Genomic DNA, 22,550 nt, shown 5'->3' on the forward strand with positions numbered 1-22,550 from the left:
GAGGCTATAGCCAGGTGGAGGTTGGTCTCTTCTTCTAGGCATACAGCAATAGAACAAGGGGACACAGTCTGAAGTTGTGCCGACAGATGTCTAGGCTGGATGTTAGGAGGAAGTTCTTCACAGAGAGAGTGATTGGCATTGGAATGGGCTGCCCAGGGAGGTGGTGGAGTCACCATCCCTGGAGGTGTTGAAGAAAAGCCTGGATGAGGCACTTAGTCTAGTTGAGTGGCTAGGGCTGGGTGCTAGGTTGGCCTGGATAATCTTGGAGGTCTCTTCCAACCTGCTTGATTGTATGATTCTATGATTCTATTGTTACAATGACATCCACACAAAGTACTGTATCAGTAAATGTACCTGGTTTTGTCCCTCCAGTTGGTGGACTTGGCCCTTTTGGTTAAGCAGGACATGGCTCCCAAAGCTGGTGACCCATTCACTCACGCCATATCTGCCACCTTCATACAGTATCACAACTCCACTGAGGTAAACCTTGCTTTTCCACAGATGAATGCATTTTATGTTTTATTTCACCATTTATTTGGCAGTTTTATTTCTTTCAGAGTAGAGGTAATTTTATCTGGTATTGATCCTTCTGTTACTGAGCTTATGAACATTACAGTTATAGATTTAGATGGAAATACATTAAATTATAGCTACAAACTTTAAATTCTTAGCAGCATCTTTACATTTAAATATAAATGCTCTCTTCAAGGGTGGAAATTCCTTCTCGCTGTACTGAAGGCTCTCTCTATTACAGATTATGAGATTAAAGTTTTTAACAGCAGCAAGTGAAATAACTCCTGTATTGCATACATTACTCTGATGCAGGTATTATGGTGACCTCTAGAATAAGCAAACTCAATTCTATTAAATATTAAATATCTTCTAGCAACAGATCTAAGAGGCAATAACAATTTTTTAATGTGGTTCGATTCTGTGACTTTTTGACATCTTGCTTTTACAGCCACATCTCTTAGGGCAATCTACAAGTATGAAGACTAGTCTTGACTCTCCTGAAAATACACCACCTCCTACACCTACACCTCCAGCATCAGCAGGACAGCAACATCTCGGCAAAACCCCATCAGGAGGCCTGGGGAATGGTGGAGTCGGACAGGACTCCTCCAAATCCAAACAAAGGAAAAGAAAAAAGGTATGTGGTGCAAAAGTCTGAAAAAGAATCCAAAACCTGTTCAGAAAACAACAGGTCTCATTTTAAATATTAATTTTAACCCATGTCAGTTGCTAACTACCGATGTTATTTTAGGACCAGATGTGTGGTTTGATGTTTTCCCTGTCAGGCTATAGCTTCTCAGTAATGCCTGCAAACTGAGTTTTGTTGAGATAACAACTGCTGCTTCTTAGATAAACTACTCTTATGTAGCTGCAGCAGTAGATGCCACCCCAGGCAGCCATTCCCTTCTCTGGTAGCAGCAGGTAGCATAGCTTTTGAGGGTCAGAGCATAAGCAAAGTAGGCAAAGAGCTGGTTATGATTTTCCTGCTGCCAGCAGCCTTAGGCCACTGCCTACTTTGCTTATAACAACTTTGACTTGACCTGTTTTATTTTTGTGCCAATTAGTTGCATTCAAGCTAAATATTTGTTTACTTTGCATAAAATGTATTTTTTTTCTCATATTCAGGGTGCAAAACATAAATATTAATGTTCCTGTTTTCTGCTGTAGAACCTTGGTATTCTATCTGAGGGAGATATATGTACCTTAAAACCACAAGGGAAATAAATCTGATTAAATAACCTGGTTAGGAAGTCCTCTGTTAGCTATGTAGGGGCTTTGGAAAAAATGCAGTGGCAGTACTCGTTTTGCTGCAAAGCAATGGAGCAACTTTGTGATTTTCTCCTGTGCATTATTTTTCTCCTAAAACAAATACTCCTTTTTCATACAATTCAATCAGGGATTTGTACAGCAGCAGATAGAAAAACATGTGTCTTCTCCTTCTGTTGTCTGTGCTGCAGGTGACAGAACCTTAGGATGGTTTGGGTTGGAAAGGATCTTAAAGACCATATAATTTGAACCTCCCTGCCACGGGCAGGGACACCTTCCACATTCTCTCTGCTTTTCAAATACTCCATTCAAAAAGCCTTTAGTGGATCCTATAAACTATTTTACTCTTCCTTTTTTAGATTACATTTGATGGTGTTTTGTTTCTATGGTTGATTTCCCTTCCTAGGAATAAGAATTTAGCTGGAGATGTATTTTTTTGATACATCATATTTCACTACTGTTGTGAGTTTATTTTAAGTTCTTAGTGTTTGGCTTAATGCTTTTAAAAATAATTATATTCTACAAAGTGTGCAGTTTTAATGAAATGTTCCCATATCTTACCCAATTTGGTTAGGTGTATCCTGGATGTAACTGAAACATTGAGACAAACAAGTTAACTTGGTGAAGAATGTTTTTCTTAGTCCACGAAAGCCCAGTCCAGCGGAAAATATTTGAGTTTCATATTCCCTTTATGAATGTCAATCAGCAAGGGAAGAATCTGTCATCCTATTATGAATAATTCTGTGTATGCACACACAAGCTCCAGCAGACTCAGCACTCTTAAAAATGAATATAAAAACATTAGTATATGGCACAAGTGTATGAGGGGCACCGTGTTTGTGTTCATTAAACTGCAGGCTCCGTTTTCAGGGGTTTGTCATTCTTGGTGCATTCACTAATATAATTTTCATTAATTTATTACCAAGTAGCTATCATTCCAGAAAGTCATCTCAATTCTGGCAAATAGCTGTGTCTAGATGGAGCCTAAACCAACATTTCACTCTGACTAGCAATGAATAAAGAATAAGCATTTAAAATCCTGGGGATATTTTTGTGAAATCAGTGGACTTTGGTAGCAGTGAATTAGCATTTTTTCTGTTTGGGGTCCTGAATCCAAGAATTAACTTGAATATAGAATCATAGAATCAGCCAGGTTGGAAGAGACCTCCAGGATCATCCAGTCCAATCTAGCACCCAGCCCTAGCCTGTCAACCAGACCATGGCACTAAGTGCCTCATCCAGTCTTTTCTTGAACACCTCCAGGGATGGTGACTCCACCACCTCCCTGGGCAGCCCATTCCAATGGAAAATTTGAAAGCATTCAGTCTGAGGTAATTAAAATTGCTTTGTGCCCTTCTAACACCATTATGTCACCTTTCATTCAAATTTCAGCCTGATTTTAACTGAATGGTGATTTTTGGTGTCAAATTGCTTTCCACTTTGGCTACTTGTTCAATATTTTCCCCACTCTTTGACATCATAATGAGAGCCTGAAATGTTTTTAAAATAGTTTCTGTGGTTATTGCAGTGTGACTTATATGACCCTTTCCTTTTTGTTTGAACATTTTCTGCCCTTTTCAATTGCAACATACAGCAGCACTAGGTGAAAGATTTAAGAGGACAAATACGGTGTTCCTTGGGTCTCTCAAGCAAAGTTCATGTAAAAGTCTTCTTTGATTCGTTAACAGCTTTTTTTTCCCTCTGATGTAGTGTGTGGCTGCACTGATGTGTGTCCTCGTTAAAATAAAAATGGTCCATCTTATAAAGGTTTATTTTCCTACTTTATGCACTGTAGGTCTGTTGTGTGTTTTTGATTTAGTAACAATTTCTGTGTTTTTCTGTTGCAGAGCACTGCAGCCTGTGGTATAGAGGCTCAAAGCGATGCCATCCAGCCCAGCCACATCAGAGAGGCCATTCGACGCTATGGCCACAAGATTGGCCCCCTTTCCCCGTTCACAGTACGTAATAACAGAGTTATAAAAAGTTATATTTATAATCTTCAAGAACTTTGATTTTTCAAGTGGTCAAATGAAGAAGCTTTGGAATTGTTGAGAGCAATTTGTGGTGACTGCAATTTTCTTTTATAAAAGTGGCATAATCCTCTTGGGAAATAAAACTTAGTAATTTTTGTCTCATTTTGGAAAGACAAGAGAAAAAAAAAAGTTGGTTTTTTTTTCCTTTTAAATATTATTTTCTTTCAATTACAAATTATGCTTTTTTCGTTAGTGTTTGAATTTCTGTTTTTTCAAAGCTTAAGCTTGCAGTTATTTTAAATTATATGTATTCCAATATGTTGAGGAGCACTTTATAGTCTAAAATTAGTTGTGTCCTATTGGAAGTTGAACTCTCAAGTGACACATTTATGGTTGAAGAAAGAAGAGGATTGTTTCTCTAGACTGTTTTGAACCTCCACTAAGATGTAATAGAACTGAGTTTGTGGTAAAACACTGATGGGTTATGAGGTTTAGCCATCATTTTTTCTATGCAGATTGCAAATCCATTGTTCAGAGCAGGCAAACAAATGTTTTTATCTCAATTTCTCAGCTAACCAAAATGTGAAAGTAGTCCATCTCCAAAGCCATAAATTGGGATTTCTTCCTTGCATGCCTCAGAATATCTAGATTCAAGGATAAAAAAATCAAAGAAATCATCATAGGAAAAAAAAACCCAGCAAAACAAAATCCACCAAACTAGATCTGAGCTACTAAATGTAAGGAAGAAATTGTCTGGGTTTGGAGAGATACTAAGAAGGAGAATTATTCTGAAGTAGAGGAAATTTGTTTCACAAAAACTATACAGAAATACATGAAGACCATAAATAGTAAGGAAACAGTGGGACTTGATTTCAGAAGTGAGGAGCACACACACACACACACACACACAAAAAGAGTAAATCAGTGTGGCAAGTTACAATTTTCCTGGTGTCAGATCTGATCAATGCTTTTAGAAATGGCAGTAGATATATGGCTTATTAGTGATACATATTTTCAGTTAATTATCTTTACATAATTTTGCCTTTCTCACTACTTACAGATGCTAATTTAATATCTTGCAAAATGTAGGATAGAATCTCTTGTTCAAAATAGAGAACTGTCTTTAGCAGAAGCAGAAAAGATGCTACTAAGAACATGTCAATGGATTATGAAAGCAGATAATGTATTTATTTTAAAGTAGCCAAGAGTTCACATAAACAATTACAGAGAGGTAAGTCTTCCTTCTCTAACCCTCAGTAAAAGTGGTTTGGATAATTAATAACCAAAGTTTGGAAATTCTCTGCAACCACAAGGTATAACAAAATACCATCTTTTGCTGGGTTTATCTTTGGGGCTTTTTTATTTCCTGCAACCCTGAGAACTTCCCAGAGAGTACAACTGACTGAATCTTTTGATTTGTTGACATTACCTACTGTCAGCGTGGCTGATGAGAAGGGCAGATCTTGTTCCCTCTAAAACAAGCCAAGAGTGAAGAAGGAATCTTGGGTCATCTTCTAGATACACACAGATGTTGTAGAGCTGTAATACGATTCCTTTTTTAATGAGAAAGTTCAGGAAGAGTATTTTGAGAGATATTACAGCATGCAATTAGGTCTGCAAATCTGCCCAGTTTTCCTCTCAGTGCCCTTATTGGCAGTTTTGAGGACAAACATTGCTATTACAGTTGTCCAAAACGGAAGTACCTGGAGCTTCCTATAAGGGGCACAGAAAGCATGACGGCAGATTGATGCTTCTTTTGACCTTACCTTTCCATACTGCCAGACTCTCACACTGTTGTGTGAAAAATACTATCTCTAAGCATCTTTGAATGACTTCTGCTTTCTTCTGTTGCCACTGCCTTCACAATACTTTCCTTGTGTATCTGTGTGACCTTCTAGACAGGATGACAGAACCGTGGGGAAAGTTGCCTTTACTCAACGTACTTGTTGTGATTCTGTGGTGACACTTCAAAACTGCAGAGAGAGAAATATCAAGCAGGCATCTACCATTAGATTCAGTAGATTCTTGCCATTTCTGCCCTTAAATTTAACTTAAAGGTCATGCAGAAGTTAGGAATATACATTTGCACATCATCTCTTCCATTTCTCTAAAGCCCTTTCATCAATCTTTCACATCAGATATGAGTATATATACAATAGGTGTCCTGACAGTATCTTCTCTGGGTGAGGAGAAAGGAGTTTTTTGCATGTCTAGGCAATTTACATCGAGTTTTCTGCAGAGGACAGAACTCCTTCTGGTCAGTGATTTTACTTTTCAGCTCAGTATCCTCCAAGTAACTGAACTTTGTGAAGTTAACAGCTTCTGCCCCTGTACTCTGCACTGGTTAGACCACACCTTGAGTACTGCGTTCAGTTCTGGGCCCCCCAGTCTAGGAGGGACATTGAGATGCTTGAGCGTGTCCAGAGAAGGGCGACGAGGCTGGGGAGAGGCCTTGAGCACAGCCCTACGAGGAGAGGCTGAGGGAGCTGGGATTGGTTAGCCTGGAGAAGAGGAGGCTCAGGGGTGATCTTATTGCTGTCTACAACTACCTGAGGGGTGGTTGTTGCCAGGGGGAGGTTGCTCTCTTCTCTCAGGTGGCCAGCACCAGAACAAGAGGACACAGCCTCAGGCTGCACCAGGGGAGATTTAGGCTTGAGGTGAGGAGAAAGTTCTTCACTGAGAGAGTCATTGGACACTGGAATGGGCTGCCCAGGGAGGTGGTGGAGTCGCCGTCCCTGGAGCTGTTCAAGGCAGGATTGGACGTGGCACTTGGTGCCATGGTCTAGCCTTGAGAATTGTGGTAAAGGGTTGGACTTGATGATCTGTGAGGTCTTTTCCAACCTTGTTGATAGTGTGATATTTTCATAGACAGTGTCTGCTTCTAGTGGTGATAATGCACAATGTATATAGTTACTACCAAGGACTGGTGTGGAGACTAAAAGTCACTGCTAGATTTTGTGGACCGTGTTGGGGATGCAGAAGGTAAAAGACCACATCTGTGGGGAGAAGTGAAGAGGAGAGGAGACCCTAAACTGACCAGTGAGGTATTCCATTCCATGTATGTCATATGTGATAGAAAGCTGAGGCATCATGAGGCTCAAAAGAATTATGATGTGTTTGGTAATTTTCTCTGACAGAATGGCTGCACAGATGAGTGGTTGAGCCACCATCCCTGGAGGTATTGAAAAGATGTGGCTTTTAGAGACATGGCTTAGTGATAGACTTGGCAATGCTGCATTGATTTGATGATCTTGAAGGTCTTTTCCAACCTAAATGCTTCTACAGTTCTATAACATACTATATCTTGGATTTGTTACACCGGAACAAATGACAAATGAAAGGGAAGAGCAGAAACAAAGCAAAATTTCTTTGAACCTGTGTGTCAGGATGCTGACTGACTGTAAGAAATGCTTACCATCCAGAGTTCCTCATAAAACCTGTGGCTTATGGAATTATGTGCCAGCTGGCAGGACACACAGGCTGATCATGATAGTGAGGAAACCACTGTCATCATCCCACTAGTGGGATAATGGATGTTCCTGGACTCCAGGCTTCTGCATACGTAAAAAGGAATACAGAGCTTTTGTCCAGTGTAGGGATTCCACAGTTTCTAGGTTCTCCACTCTGAAATTCAGGATATTAGTCACAGTATTGTAGAAAGGTTTGGGTTGGTAGGGATCTTTAAAGATCCCTAGTCCAGCCTTCCTGCTGTGGGTGGGAACGTCTTCCACTAGATCAAGTTATTCAAAGCCCCATCTAACCTGGCTTTGAACACTTACACTGACAATATCTGCAACTTTCTGGCCAGCTTGTTTGACTGCCTCACCTTCCTCATCCTGATAGAACTCTTCTGCCTGCTTCATTCTTTTGGCTTTGAGAAAATGCTGGCCTCAGTCAACCTACATTTAAGTGTTGAAAGTGATTTTATATTCCACTGTAGTTGACACACACATGCCAGAAACTCATTATTACATAGCTATACTGATGTGAGTGATACATGTTTTATTTTTAGTTGTTGGTGAGGGGAAATTAATTGATGTGAGATGATATTTTCCAAAATTACTATTGTTTATTAATGTTGCTATTCAGAACTCTGCCACCCCCCCACCCCCCCACCACCACTCATTTTAATAATATTTCACTTCTTACACAGTCATGGAAACATTCTATGGATAATATCTACATCTAGTAATAACCATCAAAATATATGCAAACATTAATTGGCTATGTCACAATGACTCTGGGGCAGGCCCAGAGAGTGGTGGTGCATGGTGCCACATCCAGTTGGCAGCTGACACTAGTGGTGTTCCCCAAGGATCAGTGCTGGGCCCAGTCCTGTTCAACATCTTTATTGATGATCTGGACCAGGGGATTGAGTCCAGCATCAGTAAGTTTGCAGATGACACCAAGCTAGGAGCAGGTGTGGATCTGTTGGAGAGTAGGAGAGCCCTGCAGAGGGACCTGGACAAGCTGGATGGGTGGGCAGAGGCCAATGGGATGAGATAGAACAAGGCCAAGTGCAGGGTTCTGCACTTTGGCCACAACAACCCCAAGCATCACTACAGGCTGGGGACAGAGTGGCTGAAGAGCAGCCAGGCAGAGAGGGACCTGGGGATACTGGTAGAGAGTAGGCTGAAGATGAGGCAGCAGTGTGGCCAGTAGGACAAGGGAGGTTATTCTTCCCCTGTATTCAGCACCGATCAGGGCACACCTTGAGTACTGTGTCCAGTTCTGGGCTCCTCAATTCAAGAGAGATATTGAGATACTGCAGTGTGTCCAGAGAAGGGCAACGAAGCTGGTGAAAGGCTTGGAACACAAATCCTATGAGCAGAGGCTGAGGGAGCTGGGTGTCTTGAGCCTGGAGAAGAGGAGGCTCAGGGGGGACCTCATTGCTGTCTACAGCTACCTGAAGGGAGGCTGTAGCCAGGTGGGGGTTGGTCTCTTCTGCCAGGCAACCAGCAATAGAACAAGGGGACACAGTCTCAAGTTGTGCCAGGGGAAGTAGAGGCTGGATGTTAGGAGGATGTTGTTGGCAGAAAGAGTGATTGGCATTGGAATGGGCTGCCCAGGGAGGTGGTGGAGTCACCGTCCCTGGAGGTGTTCAAGAAAAGCCTGGATGAGGCACTTAGTGCCATGGTCTAGTTGACTGGCTAGGGCTGGGTGCTAGGTTGGCCTGGATGATCTTGGAGGTCTCTTCCAACCTGGTTGATTCTGTGACTAACATAATTAAACCATTTAGGTTTTGTCTCCAAATGCCATCCACAATGGAAAGCAGCAAGTGTACTATAGATTTCTTTTCCACTGTATCAGGTCTAAGGTAGTCTAGGCATATATTTTATCCACATATTCTCTAATAATAGTGCTGGGTGGTACTCAATGTTGCCTACTTTGCTGTGTGATCCAGCCTCTTATGGAGCATAGAAATTATTCATTTTTAAAGTAGCTCTGTATAATTTTGTAAGCCAAGGGTGGGAAATATGTAACTTGTCATCACGTGGAATGATGCAATTCCATGTGCAGCACTGAATCTCTTTCTCTGTGGTCTGTGCATTTAAGAAAGTGAGACATTTTCTGTGTATGGATTCATTTAGTGCTATGGTGTAGTTGATTGGCTAGGGCTGGGTGCTAGGTTGGACTGGATGATCTTGGAGGTCTCTTCCAACCTGATTGATTCTATGATTTCAGCCTAAATTTTACTTCCTTGGTAAAGAAAAATGGGAAATATGTCTACTTAAGATTAATGGACTATTTATCTCATGAGATTATATTTGGTATAAAATTAGTATGTATGAATAGAATCATAGAATCAACCAAGTTGGAAGAGACCTCCAGGTTCATCCAGTCCAACCTATCACCCTGCTCTATCCAGTCATCTAGACCATGGCACTAGCTGGACTCTGCTAAATGCATTCTTATTTTCCTTTCTATAGTTTAGGAGTTATAATAATCCTGAGTGCCCAGTAATCAAACATTAGCTCAGTCTATCCCAGGATAGACTGAGTACAATGATACTGATACTGCAACCCTTTACAGGAAGGCTATAACCACATGGTTAGATAATTTCATCCTTCATTCATGTGAGTAGTCAAATTATTACACACATTGAACTGTGACCTAAAATGAAGACAGCTAAGAGGATTACTTTTCTCGTACAGACAGAATGCATTGGTGTTCACTGGGAAGTCAGTGGAAGGTCATTTAGGGAAAGAGCAAATTGCTCTGTCTTGTAGAATGACTTGGGTACACCCCTCTTCCATCACAAAACTTTATTTCTGGGCTCTTACTTTACAACATGGCAGCAACATTGATCTCAGTAACATTCAGAATTTAAGTGGGATCAAAATCAATGCAACACCAAGCTATAACAAGATCAATGTTTCAACAAATGAGCAGAAAAAGTGAAGTAATAATAATAACTAAGATTTAATTTCAAAATCTCTTCTCTGTATGGTGCATAGAGACAATGAACTACAGTCTTGACTGGGCCTGTGGCTGTAATCCTAATATTCATTTGAATAATACTCTAAATAGTAAAATTTGCTATGCCAAGATGTTCACAAGAATATCAGGTGAATATGGTGCCATGGTCTAGCCTTGAGCTCTGTGGTAAAGGGTTGGACTTGATGATCTATGAGGTCTCTTCCAACCTTGGTGATACTGTGATACTGTAATAGTTTTTACCAGGAATACAAGCATGGTGTCTCTAGATAAATTCTTGTAAGCTATTTGAATTAATTCTGTTTTAACAGTTTAGAGTAAAAAACTATAAATAACTACTGTAAAATATTTCTCCTGTGATCAATATATGGTGATTACTTGAAACTTTGATATGTAGTACATGAACAGTTTCCAAGTGGTGCTTGTGACCATGAGATAACAACTCAAGTAGAAGTACAGCTAGCATCCTCTACTCTGAAATGAAAAACAAAGTGGTCAGCTGCAACAGCAGGAGAATAAGAAAATGTTTCCAAAACACAGTCTCTGTCCTCTCTAGTTTATGCCAATTCTGGAATAAAATAGTTTAGAAGCTTAGTTAAAGATCATCTGAGTTTATAAAGTAAGTTATAATTGTTCACAGACCTGCAAAAGACAGTGGCCATTATTCAGCAGAATATGCCTGTGTAAATGGAGCGTGTTGAATGAACAGGGGGTTTAACCAAATTTTGGTTGAGTATTTGCTTTTGGGGGAGAATACTCCTTCAGGCTCTAAGTCATTTCAGTATGAAAAGACTTGCTACTCTAAATCTGCTGTTAAAAATTTCAGCCCCATAAAATTACCTAAGCATCCTAAAACAGTATTTACAAAAGTATGTTTGTGATACTGCTTGTGACATTACCTGCATGAACAACTTGTAATACCAGAGAATGCTGTTTGGCAGAGACTTACATTCTTTGGGCCTTACACAGCCCTGCCTATACTCTAACAGGTTCTTAATTATTTAGAGCAAGTATTCCATGTAGGCTGTAGTATGCTATGTGTACCTGTAAATAATAGTTTGGCAATCAAATTGTATGTCGAGCCAGGACTTTTCAGTTCTGATACATAAAAAATGCTCATTATTGATCCTGATTTATCTCAGCTTTTTTATACATGCTTAAATTCACAGAGAGAGTGATTTGCCATTGGAATGGGCTGCCCAGGGAGGTGGTGGAGTCACTGTCCCTGGAGGTGTTCAAGAAAAGCCTGGATGAGGCACTTAGTGCCATGGTCTAGTTGACTGGCTAGGGCTGGGTGCTAGGTTGGGCTGGATGACCTTGGAGGTCTCTTCCAACCTGGCTGATTCTATGATTCTGTGAAGTTACTCACAAAGCTTTAGTTATCTCAATTTAATAAAGACTGTAATGACTACAGATTTCACTTAGAAAATAATATTTGTGGAATAGTAGTTGAAGATCTGGCAAAGCTGAGCTTATGAGACTAAACTAGCAGGTTCTCAAGGTGGACAGAAGGCAGGGAAACTGTAAATATAAAGGCTAGCATGGCAGTAGGATATCTCTGAAACAGAACTAAACATTTTGAGAAGTAAGTTTGATTTAGGTGCCTTAAACTTAAACCCCAAAACATTAAAAAAAAACACCAAAACCACAATACAAACCAAAAAGAGCTTTACATTGCATCTACAAGTTAGACTTCTTAACTGAAAGAAATTTCTTTCTGCATAGTTCAGATCAAAAGAGCAGTAATATAATCAGTGCTTTTGTTTTTTTTCACTGTACAGTGTGGATACATGACATCTGAATTTTTCTAAAGCACTTAAATGTTAAAGTTTTTAATGCTGCTCCCAAAAGAAATTAGCTAGAAAGTCACTGGAGGTGTTCAGGAAAAGTCTGGATGAGGCATTTAGTGCCATGGTCTAGTTGACTGGCTAGGGCTGGGTGCTAGGTTGGCCTGGATGATCTTAGAGGTGTCTTCCAACCTGGTTGATTCTATGATTCAAATTAAAAAATCTCTGATATTAAGGGTCCTGTATATGACATATATCTTAGGTCCTCCCCCTATTGATATTCATAATCACTTGATCCTGATTTTGAAGATGTCAGGATTTCATTCTTAATTGGTTTCCCAAAATAAAATGCATTTATGTCAAAAGGCATTTGAAAGCTTTTCCTTCAGTTACACATTCAGTTTCTGATACAGGAAACCTCAAATTGACATTTTTATTGTTTCTTCTCCTTTTGAGAGAAAAAAAGAAAATTCATTAAAGAGCTACATTCTCATGATGTCTTTGTCTATACTTCAAGCTATTGTCTTTAGTTATTTGTTATTCTACAGCATTAAAACTGCACATTTGAAAAATATGAGTTATTATTTGATAGAATGAGTAGGAAGTCCAATCTCAGTTTGGAAATCTTGCTCCCTTTTCTCCCAACCCCCAACCCAAGGTTCCTCCTTTCAGATTTATGAAAGAAAACATTTCATTCTGTAAAAGGTTTTTGTATGCCAGCATCTGGAAGTGTTTATTTCAGTGGCGTGTAATCTATCTGTGGATTTAGTTAGCACCAGACCCCCTTTTGTGTACTCCTGACTTAGAATTTTTATAAATGATCTTGTTGAATTTGTGCCAGTGTGCACATGGTTTGGCTGATTGCTGCATATATCCTTTACCTGCCAGTCACCTTTGATTTATATTCCTTCCCCTCTGCTTTTGCCTTCCAAAAATGGTGCCACTGAACTGTCCTCTAAATCAACTTACTGGATAAATTACTCCAAGATGAGATGGTATGGTTTTGGCTGACTCCTTGACAGAATGCATTCCTATAATCCATCCTTGCTCACTCTGTAGAGCCATTCAAAAAAAAAAAAAAAGAGAATGAACAGGGGAAATCAGGCTCCTTCTTTGATCTGAGCACTATTGCTTCCAGTGCTATTCAAAAATGCAAAACCAGGCTTTTGATTTACGCAGCTCTAAATACCATCTGAAGAGACACAAACTGTTTGAGAATCTTCCTTCTGCCCCTTCCAGAGCTGAACTTCATTATGTGAATTTAATCCTGAGAATATGGTTATACAGGTCTCTCCCAGAAAGCTGAAAATGTGAAAGAATAGCACATTGAAGAGTATTTTAAAGCATTTCATTTGGCACAGATTCTACCATATACATGACAATTCACAGTATCACAGTATCATCAAGGTTGGAAGAGACCTCATAGATCATCAAGTCCAACCCTTTGCCACAGAGCTCAAGGCTAGACCATGGCACCAAGTGCCACGTCCAGTCCTGCCTTGAACTGCCCCAGGGACGGCGACTCCACCACCTCCCCGGGCAGCCCATTCCAGTGTCCAATGACTCTCTCAGTGAAGAACTTTCTCCTCACCTCCAGCCTAAATTTCCCCTGGCGCAGCCTGAGGCTGTGTCCTCTCGTTCTGGTGCTGGCCACCTGAGAGAAGAGAGCAACCTCCTCCTGCCTACAGCCTCCCCTCAGGTAGTTGTAGACAGCAATAAGGTCTCCCCTGAGCCTCCTCTTCTCCAGGCTAACCAATCCCAGCTCCCTCAGCCTCTCCTCGTAGGGCTGTGCTCAAGGCCTCTCCCCAGCCTCGTCGCCCTTCTCTGGACATGCTCAAGCATCTCAATGTCCTTCCTAGACTGGGGGCCCAGAACTGAACACAGTACTCAAGGTGTGGTCTAACCAGTGCAGAGTACAGGGGCAGAATGACCTCCCTGCTCCTGCTGACCACACCATTCCCAATGCAGGCCCGGATGCCACTGGCTCTCTTGGCCACCTGGGCACACTGCTGGCTCATGTTCAGGCGGGTATCAATCAGCACCATTCTTTCCATGATAAAAATCCCCACTGGTTTCCTTAAACTAAACAGTTAATACTCCTTCAGAATAACAACAGTTCTGTAAGCTTTACTTAATGACATTACTAATTTGGAGAGGTTTATGAAGTTTCCTGGAGAAAAGCAGGTGGCTTGGCGGTAATTTAAAAGGTTCACAATTTGTGGTAGCGGTTTCAGGAGGTTTCATGTTTCTAAAGAGGGAGACCAAGCTGCATATTGCTTAAGAGTGTCTGACACAATGATGTATCATTTTGGACTAAGTTTCCAGAAGTTCACTGGTCATTAAATGTGCTGCTTGACTTTATATTGCCATTTCCCAGCTGTCTCTACTGGGGGTAATCTTAACGCTCAAGCAGGATTTATTAATGAAGCCATAAGCTTGCAGTCCTGATGAAACAGTAAGTTGCCCAGATGATTTTATTAAACAGGAACATAGATTTTTAGATAAGACAAAAATGTCATTTAAGTAGATTTGAAAAGAACTGGCTTGTTTTCTGCAGAGCACCGGGAAAGTATTTACAAACGGTCTGGATAGTATTCGGTATCCTGTGGGGACATTTAACGTTCTTAAATTGCACATACATCAGTGTCTTACTGCACAACACAGTACATGAATTGTTGCAAGCAGGGCTTTCAGGCAGCATAGATGTGGTTCTGTTGAGGTAGGAGATACTGGCATGAAATGACTCTGCTAAGGTATTTTGCACGGAGGGTTGCTACTCTGTTGTGTCACTGCCTCTTCAGGCATGTTATGCTGCAAGTACTAATCAAAACGTGTGTGTCTTGCTAAACATAGGAGCTTGCAGTGTGAGACTTTATGACTTTTCATATCTAATATTGTCCTGGAGTCCTGTGTACCCCTAAACTCCTCTCCCTCTGTGGTTTGAATGGGAGAGGAAAGGTGCAAAAAGAGCTGCTTCCCCACCCTGCCCAGCAGGCGTGAAGGGGGGGAGCAAAGGGCCCTTCTGGCACGAGGGGTGCCCTGTGCAGTGCCCGCACTGGAATCGGCAGTGTGCACATGCAGCCCAGACAGCAGCTGTGTCCTGGGCTGCAGCAAGAGCAGCATGGCCAGCAGGGCAAGGGAGGGGATTCTGCCCCTTTGCTCTTGTCAAACCCCATCTGGAGTACTGTGTGCAGTTCCGTTATAAAGGGGACTAGTTGAAATCTGAGTTTGGGGTAAAATGCAATCAGGCAGATTCAAAAGTTATTAAATAATTTATTAATATATATACAAAATAATTTCCCCAAACTTATTTACACCTCTCCACACGAGGTCTTGGATGGGGTTAGCAGAACTGTGTTACAGAATGTCTCTGTACAATGGAATTTTGAAAGGTTTTAGAGATGTCCTTGATAGAGATTCTGGCGGCTTCATTCGCCGCTTGTGAGGCTGATTAAAACCCTTTAGCAACTTGAACAAGGAATGGAGAATACTCACCAGTCCTAATGTCCGGGGCCCAAAACATAGGCAGGGAAATATCCAACACAAGTCCTGTGGCAAATTCCAGGTGGGCTGCAAAGTGGAATCAGCTGCTGGCTGAGGCAGCTGAGGTGGTGGGTGTGCTGCAGGTGAGCTGCAGGTGAGCGAGGAACCAACGAGCACACAAGCTCCTTATTCACCTGTTCACCCCCATTTATAGGGTAATGGCCCAGGCTAATGGTCTCATTGGCCACACAATCACCCAACCACCTCTGGCAATCACCCAAGTAGACCCAAAAATGGCAGAACCCACAGGCTGTTGTCTGCCAAAAATGGGGGGCGCATTCGCCTTGCACGCCACAGGGGCCTGGTCCCCACGAAACCCCTCTCGTGCGACCGGATTAAACCAGACTGGGTGGCCTGGGTTTCTCTGTCCTGTTTTCCTGCCTCTGGCTGCAATGCGGACAGGCAGGTAAATAAGACAGGGCATGCTTAAGCCCATTTTGTGCCCTTTAGGACTCTCCACCACAGTTCTGGAGTTCCCAACACAAGAAGGACATGGAACTGTTAGAGCAAGCCCAGAGGAGGGCCACGAAGGTGAGCAGAGTGCTGGAGCACCTCAGCTCTTCAGCCTGGGGAAGAGAACGCCTCGAGGAGACCTCATAGTGGCCTTTCAGTATCTGAAGGGGGCCTGCAGGAAGGCTGGGGAGGGACCGTTTACAAGGTCTTGTAATGGCAGGACAAGGATTAGTGTGTTTAAACTGGCAGAGGGGAGATTCAAACTAGATGTTAGGAAAGGGTTCTTTCCAGTGAGGGTGGTGAGACACTGGCACAGGTTGCCCAGGGAGGTTGTGGCTGCTCCCTCCCTGAAGGTGTTCAAGGCCAGGTTGGATGAGTCCTTGGGTGACCTATTCTGGTTGGAGGTGTCCCTGCCTATGGTGAGGGGTTGGAACTAAATGATCTTTGAGGTCTCTTCCACCCTAAACCATTCTATGATCTTCAATAATTTACATTAATTCTTGTAAAGGTAGTGACATGGCATCCATATAGCATGTACGTTCTGGTACAGCAGTGAATAAGTGGAAGCTTGATAACTGAAGAATCTTAAGAACAAAGTGGGGGATTCTCACTTGTTATTATATAGAATAATAGTGTAGCCTGCTGCAGGCTTCATGGTTTTGTCTGTTATATTTTGGACAGTATCATGTACTTATACCATTATACAATGTCAGATGAGTTGTTGTAGTTGTACAGTTCCTTCAGTTTTCTCTTAGAAATGAGCATTCATTCATATTTTTCTCCCTGAAAGATGCTTTAAAAGTGCTTTATAAACTAAAACTGCTCATACTTGCCAGTTCACTTATGACAGGGGCCGAGCCAGCTCAGATGTGAAATGCAGCAGCTGTGTGAGTCTGCAGCCATGCTGCACAGCTTTGTATCACAGGATGTGAGCTGTCTAGATGAAACATTATGAGAACTTTAGGATCATGTAATATGACTGTTTGACTTGGGATTAATCTACAGTTGAAGAAAACTGCATGAAGAAAACAATTTCTCATCAGCAGGATCCCCATTTTATATTCTATCACTAACACTTGGTGAACATATCCTATTGTATCAAGCTTTGATAGAAGCTATGCCTGAGGATCTCTGGCATCCCTGGCTTGGAAAATCTCTAGAGTAACAGCAGAGATCCAAGAAGGAGAAATCAAAACCAAGTGGAAATATTTTTAAATAACTCTTATTATCTGTTATTTTCTATTCTCATTGTCTGCTTTCTTGTTGATGAATCCACATTATAATACTCAGAAGCTGGGTACCTGTTGGGCTAGGCATTGTATCCAGGATGAGACAAGTAATTTCTGAAGTGCATGCAGGGAATTTGTGTTTTCTTTCTCTGCACTTACCTTGCTGCACACAGAGTTGTCAGTTCTCATTTAGATCTTTGATAACACTAACAGTGATGAAAGTTGCTTAGTGAGCAGCGGTGCAAAGGATGCTTGATTTCCTCTGTTTGTGTCCTCTGTCTTCCCTCTCTCCCTTGTGGCAATGATGCTTGTTCTCCTCCTAGTCTTCTTATATACCTCCAGGCAGTACTGATATATGGTTGCTAGAAAATCTCTTCAACACCAAAGTTCAGCTTTTCTCCAATCTGGACTCATTTCAGGGAGCCTGACTGCAGACTTGGTAGTGCTTGCAGATATTTCTCAAGAAGAACCAAAGGAAGACACCAGGCTTGAGGCAACTGAATGTATTTTATACATTTCAGTTTGGGAATTTTGTGTTCCTTCCCTTCCTTGAGGTTTTGCATTATTCCAGCTTTCTGACTTTAACTGCAAGGACATATAAACCTCAATTCAGCAAAGCAATCATCTGCTTGAATTTTAAACTACACTTTGTCTGACAAAGGCATGTGCTAAATTGAGGCTTTCAATATTGTTATTAAGGTGTGTTTCAATTCGTCTGTTATTTCAACTTTCTTTCTTTAAAGCTTATTGCCCATAAGAGAAAAAAGATGGGGAAGGATGCTTGTAGGAGGAAAGGATTTTCAAAGATAGAAACAAAGATGGAAAATGAAATTGTTCTTCCTTCTTTATATCTCTGAACATTTAATTTACAGTGGTTCTTTTTTGTCAGTGTTGGTGGCCTCACAGGCACTAGTAGTAGATTTGATGAAGAAAACAAAATGCTGGCATTTATGCTGCTGGAGTGGAAGGTAGAATGTTTCAAAAATATATTTAGTGAAGAGAGAGAAAACAGTTTAAGCAGGAGGTGGACTGAAATTTGAGATTCAGAGGGTTTGTGTGTGTGTGTGTGTTCTATTTCTGAAGATAAACATGGAAACTGGTCAGCTGTGGAAGTGCAAATTATGTATCTGTGTGTGCCCTAACAGTGGGTGCCAGAATAAGAGAAGTAAGGGTCCTTTAAAAGTATCAGCAATAAGCATGAAACGGGATGAAATGGGGACTTGATCCTTCTTCTGGCCTTGCTTTGGAAGATACTTAAAGAATTTAAATAGAATACAGCACTGAGTCAATTTTGTGTTGTTAGCAGAACTAGAGAAAAATGACAAAATTAAGGCAAATTCTTGAAAGAAATATCAAACCCAGGAAACTGAAAAAGGTTGATCAGGTAGAAGCCCTGTTTTTTAATGCTGTGCAGTACCACATTTGTATCTGTGACTCTGATCTTCACTTTTCAGTTAAGCTTCAGCCATTATTTTCAAGTACATCCCTTGTATCTACTACACCACAGTGACAGTATTTTACAAGTGGGATGTTGGAGGTTTTTTTGCTTTCTCCTAGTTGCAACACCCTGGAAAACTCAGTTCCCTTCTCAGTGATTAACTTCTTTAGTTATTTATTAGTAGAAATCAATGTTTTTTCTTGCAGTATCAGTTGCAGGAGAGTGGATATGATGAGGGATTTTTCCTTGGTACTCCTCTGTGTCTCTGTTAAGTATACATGTTACTTAATATGCACACATAATAAAATTTAATGTATTTATCTTTCATAAAGATGCTGACCTATTCTGCAAAGCCCTGAGAAGATTTGTCCAATAGCTGATTGCCTTCAGGCTTCAATTGCTGAATGACTGTGGAATCTGAAATATACATGACTGGATAAAAAAACTTACTGTTCTCTAGTTTGAGATGAATTCCACAGCTAAGAGCTGTGCTTAAAAATTATATGCCTCTAAGTTCACATAAATTTCCACAACGTTAGGAGAACAATAATAAGAATATAAATAAGAAGCAATCATATAATAAATGCTGGCGTAGGATTGCTGACACTGGCAGGTTAGGCAGGTGAGGAAGAGGCTAGTTTCCAGCCTGGAGAAGTTGTACTAATGCAACATTTCAGTTGGGCTACAGGCACAGCTTAGTCTTTAAATGTGGTGATGTGCTGACAGGATTGTCATTTTTGATGGTAAAGAGCTGAGACAACAGGAAAAGAAATAAGTCTCTCTAGAGATCCACATGTGTTAGTTTTACTGCAGAAGGTGATAAAACTGCTGGAAGCAAGCAGTCTCCACACAGAATTATTGCAATGCAAATGGCCTGTAAGTGAGACACATTAATTGCACTAGGTTAATTTTGGTGGTGGTGAAGGGTTTGGGTGTTTTTTTTTCCTCACAAGGAGAACAAATTGTTCATATTTACCATCAAGAAGTCTGCAGTTCTAATTGGTTTTTAGATATAATACTTAAATTACCACCAGAAGATATAGTGTAGATTCAGAGTGTAGATTAGGTGCTTCTGAGAGAAAGCAAACAGCTCCTTCTGCATCCATTAACAAGGAAGTTTAAACAATCTCACCATTGTACATGGTTTTTTGTAAGAAGCAGCATATGGTAGAGAAGAAAAGTGCTTGTTGCCACTTCAGGAAGCTTGGGATTTAATGGCTTAGTAGGTAGATGAGGTAAATCTCTGTCCAGAATTCACTACGATAAAACTTTGGCAATAGTAGATACAAAAGAGAGGAACTGCATAGCTCAACAAATAGATAAGCCATTAATCACAGCACCTTAGAACATGTTGAAAGCCATTCATGTGATCAAGGAATATTCATTTTGATACATAATTTTACAAGCAGGTGCAAATTAGCAGAACTGACTAGACATTTGGAATGCTTAGCATGAAATGTGTTAAAGTACTTTCTTGTATGTGTTTTTAAAGGTGCATGGTGGCATTGCCTGAAAGTGGGCCTTTTTTTTTTTTTTTTTTGGAGTCTCTACTTCCATAACAGAAGAAAATTATCATTTAACTTTTTTAAAGGGGAAAAAAAAATCTCAGTGCTCATGTTTTTCAAGTGTAAAAATATTAGTAAAGATCCAGAGTTCTGCTGTATTTCTGTTTCATTTGTAAATCACAAATGCAGAACAGAAGTTAATGAAGGCTCAATAGATTTTTCAATGTATACAGAAGACAAATGACAAGATTTGATAAGATAATCAGGAGAGGAAAAAGGAGATAGTGTTTAGTTTGCCAGGAAGTGGTCTCTATATAAATTATCCAATTAGTATGAGATTTTTTTTCTGTAAGAGTCATATCATAGAGAAGTTTTAATAGTTAAATGACAGTGGATGATGAAGTTAATCTGCTCCTTGCTTCTACCTGCCAAAAACATAGTGCAGAAGGTATGTGTGCTAGTTTGACGATAGCTAGAATGTTTTGGTGAGAAGAACTAGATTACAGGCTGTGAAAGAAAAAACTGTGGTGATGCCTACTTCACTCATAGGCTTGCTGAGAGGTATAAGAACAAGAATCCAAATATAGATAAGGCACTTCTGCCTTGGAGCTCTGAGCTGCATTTTTCTCTCTAGCTGCTCTGCCGTCTCTCTGATTAATCCACTTTGCTTCCTAACCCCCTGGCTGAACCTCCATTCTTCCTTGGGACTGGGGTAAGGTTGAGAAGGGTGGGAGAAGGTGGAAGGGCAGTTGGGAGCCCTTCCTGGGGACTCAGGTTTCAGGGAGGGCTGTTATGTTTCTGTATTATCTTTTACCTTGTATATTTCTGTATATACTATAAATATCTGCTTATATATTCTGCTAGCTATAAATATAAGCTTCATTCAAATGTCCAGAGCTGGCTGAGTCTAGTCTGGGTGATTTCCAAAGTAGGGGGAGGGGGGCCAGGTAACACCCAAACCACTACAGTATGCTGGTTTGACTGTTTGTGTATGCACAGCAAATGGTGGCAAATGCATGGATCCTACTTGGAATCTGACATGTTAGATGACAGATGTACTGCTGCACAGGAGGAGAATACGTCATCTAAGAAAATGAGGTTGTAGCCAGGGGGAGATTGGTCTCTTCTGCCAGGCAACCAGCAACAGAACAAGGGGACACAGTCTCAAGTTGTGCTGGGGAAAGCCTAGGCTGGATGTTAGGAGGAACAGCCCTGGAGCTGTTCAAGGCAGGATTGGACGTGGCACTTGGTGCCATGGTCTAGCCTTGAGCTGTGTGGTAAAGGGTTGGACTTGATGATCTGTGAGGTCTCTTCCAACCTTGGTGATACTGTGATACTGTGACATACACTCCAAAAACAGCTCTAGATACTGTGAAATTCTGACTTTCACCTTTATAACTGAAACTGACATTGTAATGTCAAGTCAGAGAAACTCTTCCCAGAGGAACAAACCCAGAATTGGATATGTTCATCTGTCTAGTTTCTCAACACTATGCTGGGAAACCTTGCACGTGTCAATACCATTCTGTTTTTAAGCCACATGTCAAATTTCTTTAGCACATATCCTCAGTTTCATGATATGAAGATGTGAATCTGGTAGGAAAGCACCAAATTCATTGTAGATACTTCAAACTGAAGCAGACACACAGCCTAATATTCTGGTTTAAGACCTTTGAACAGAAGGCCTTTGGTACAGAAGAGATCTGGAATTTATTTAGCACGTATCCTCAGTTTCATGATATGAAGATGTGAATCTGGTAGGAAAGCACCAAATTCATTGTAGATACTTCAAACTGAAGCAGACACACAGCCTAATATTCTGGTTTAAGACCTTTGAACAGAAGGCCTTTGGTACAGAAGAGATCTGGAATTTATTTAGCACGTATCCTCAGTTTCATGATATGAAGATGTGAACCTGGTAGGAAAGCACCAAATTCATTGCAGATACTTCAGACTGGAGCAGACACACAGCCTAATATTCTGGTTTAAGACCTTTGAACAAAAGGCCTTTGGTACAGAAGAGATCTGGAATTAAGTACAGTGCAATGTAAAGGCTGTAAAGCTTTGCTGCTTGGTCTGAGAACACCCTAATGCTGCTGTAGTTTATAATACAGATATAGGCTAAGTGGCTGGAGCTCTGCATTCATACTGAGTGTTGCAGGGTCAGAAAATGTACATTGCAAACTCTTACATTTTCAAGTTCTTCACACATAGTTTATTTGGGGTCTAGTTTTCTTGACAAATATCTTTGTAAAATTAATTGGGTGTTGCAGAGTAATGAAGAGGACAAGCTAGTGGCAGAGGGCTACCAATTTGCTAAATGAAGTATAAGCAAACCATTTTTATTCCAGAAGAGACAAATGTTAAGTATTTAATATGTGAATTAGGCAAATTGGACATGCTCT

General features: G+C 40.8%; 1 protein-coding gene across 4 annotated transcripts in view; it reads left to right on the top strand.

Annotated features, from left to right (window-relative positions):
* SUPT3H (SPT3 homolog, SAGA and STAGA complex component) overlaps positions 1–22,550 on the top strand; it is a 304,062-nt gene that overhangs the window by 241,362 nt on the left and 40,150 nt on the right. For 3 of the 4 annotated variants that reach the window (XM_064145783.1, XM_064145785.1, XM_064145786.1), the window contains exons 9-11: positions 373–480; positions 962–1,150; positions 3,627–3,907. In XM_064145783.1, the coding sequence (XP_064001853.1) occupies positions 373–480; positions 962–1,150; positions 3,627–3,791 (462 nt within the window). In that variant the 3' untranslated portion in view covers positions 3,792–3,907. Of the gene's footprint in view, positions 1–372; positions 481–961; positions 1,151–3,626; positions 3,908–22,550 lie in introns of those variants that run through there. The other variant, XM_064145784.1, reaches the window with a different exon arrangement.

The sequence above is a fragment of the Pogoniulus pusillus genome, chromosome 7 (genome assembly GCF_015220805.1).
Source record: "Pogoniulus pusillus isolate bPogPus1 chromosome 7, bPogPus1.pri, whole genome shotgun sequence".
Taxonomy (NCBI): Eukaryota; Metazoa; Chordata; class Aves; order Piciformes; family Lybiidae; genus Pogoniulus; species Pogoniulus pusillus.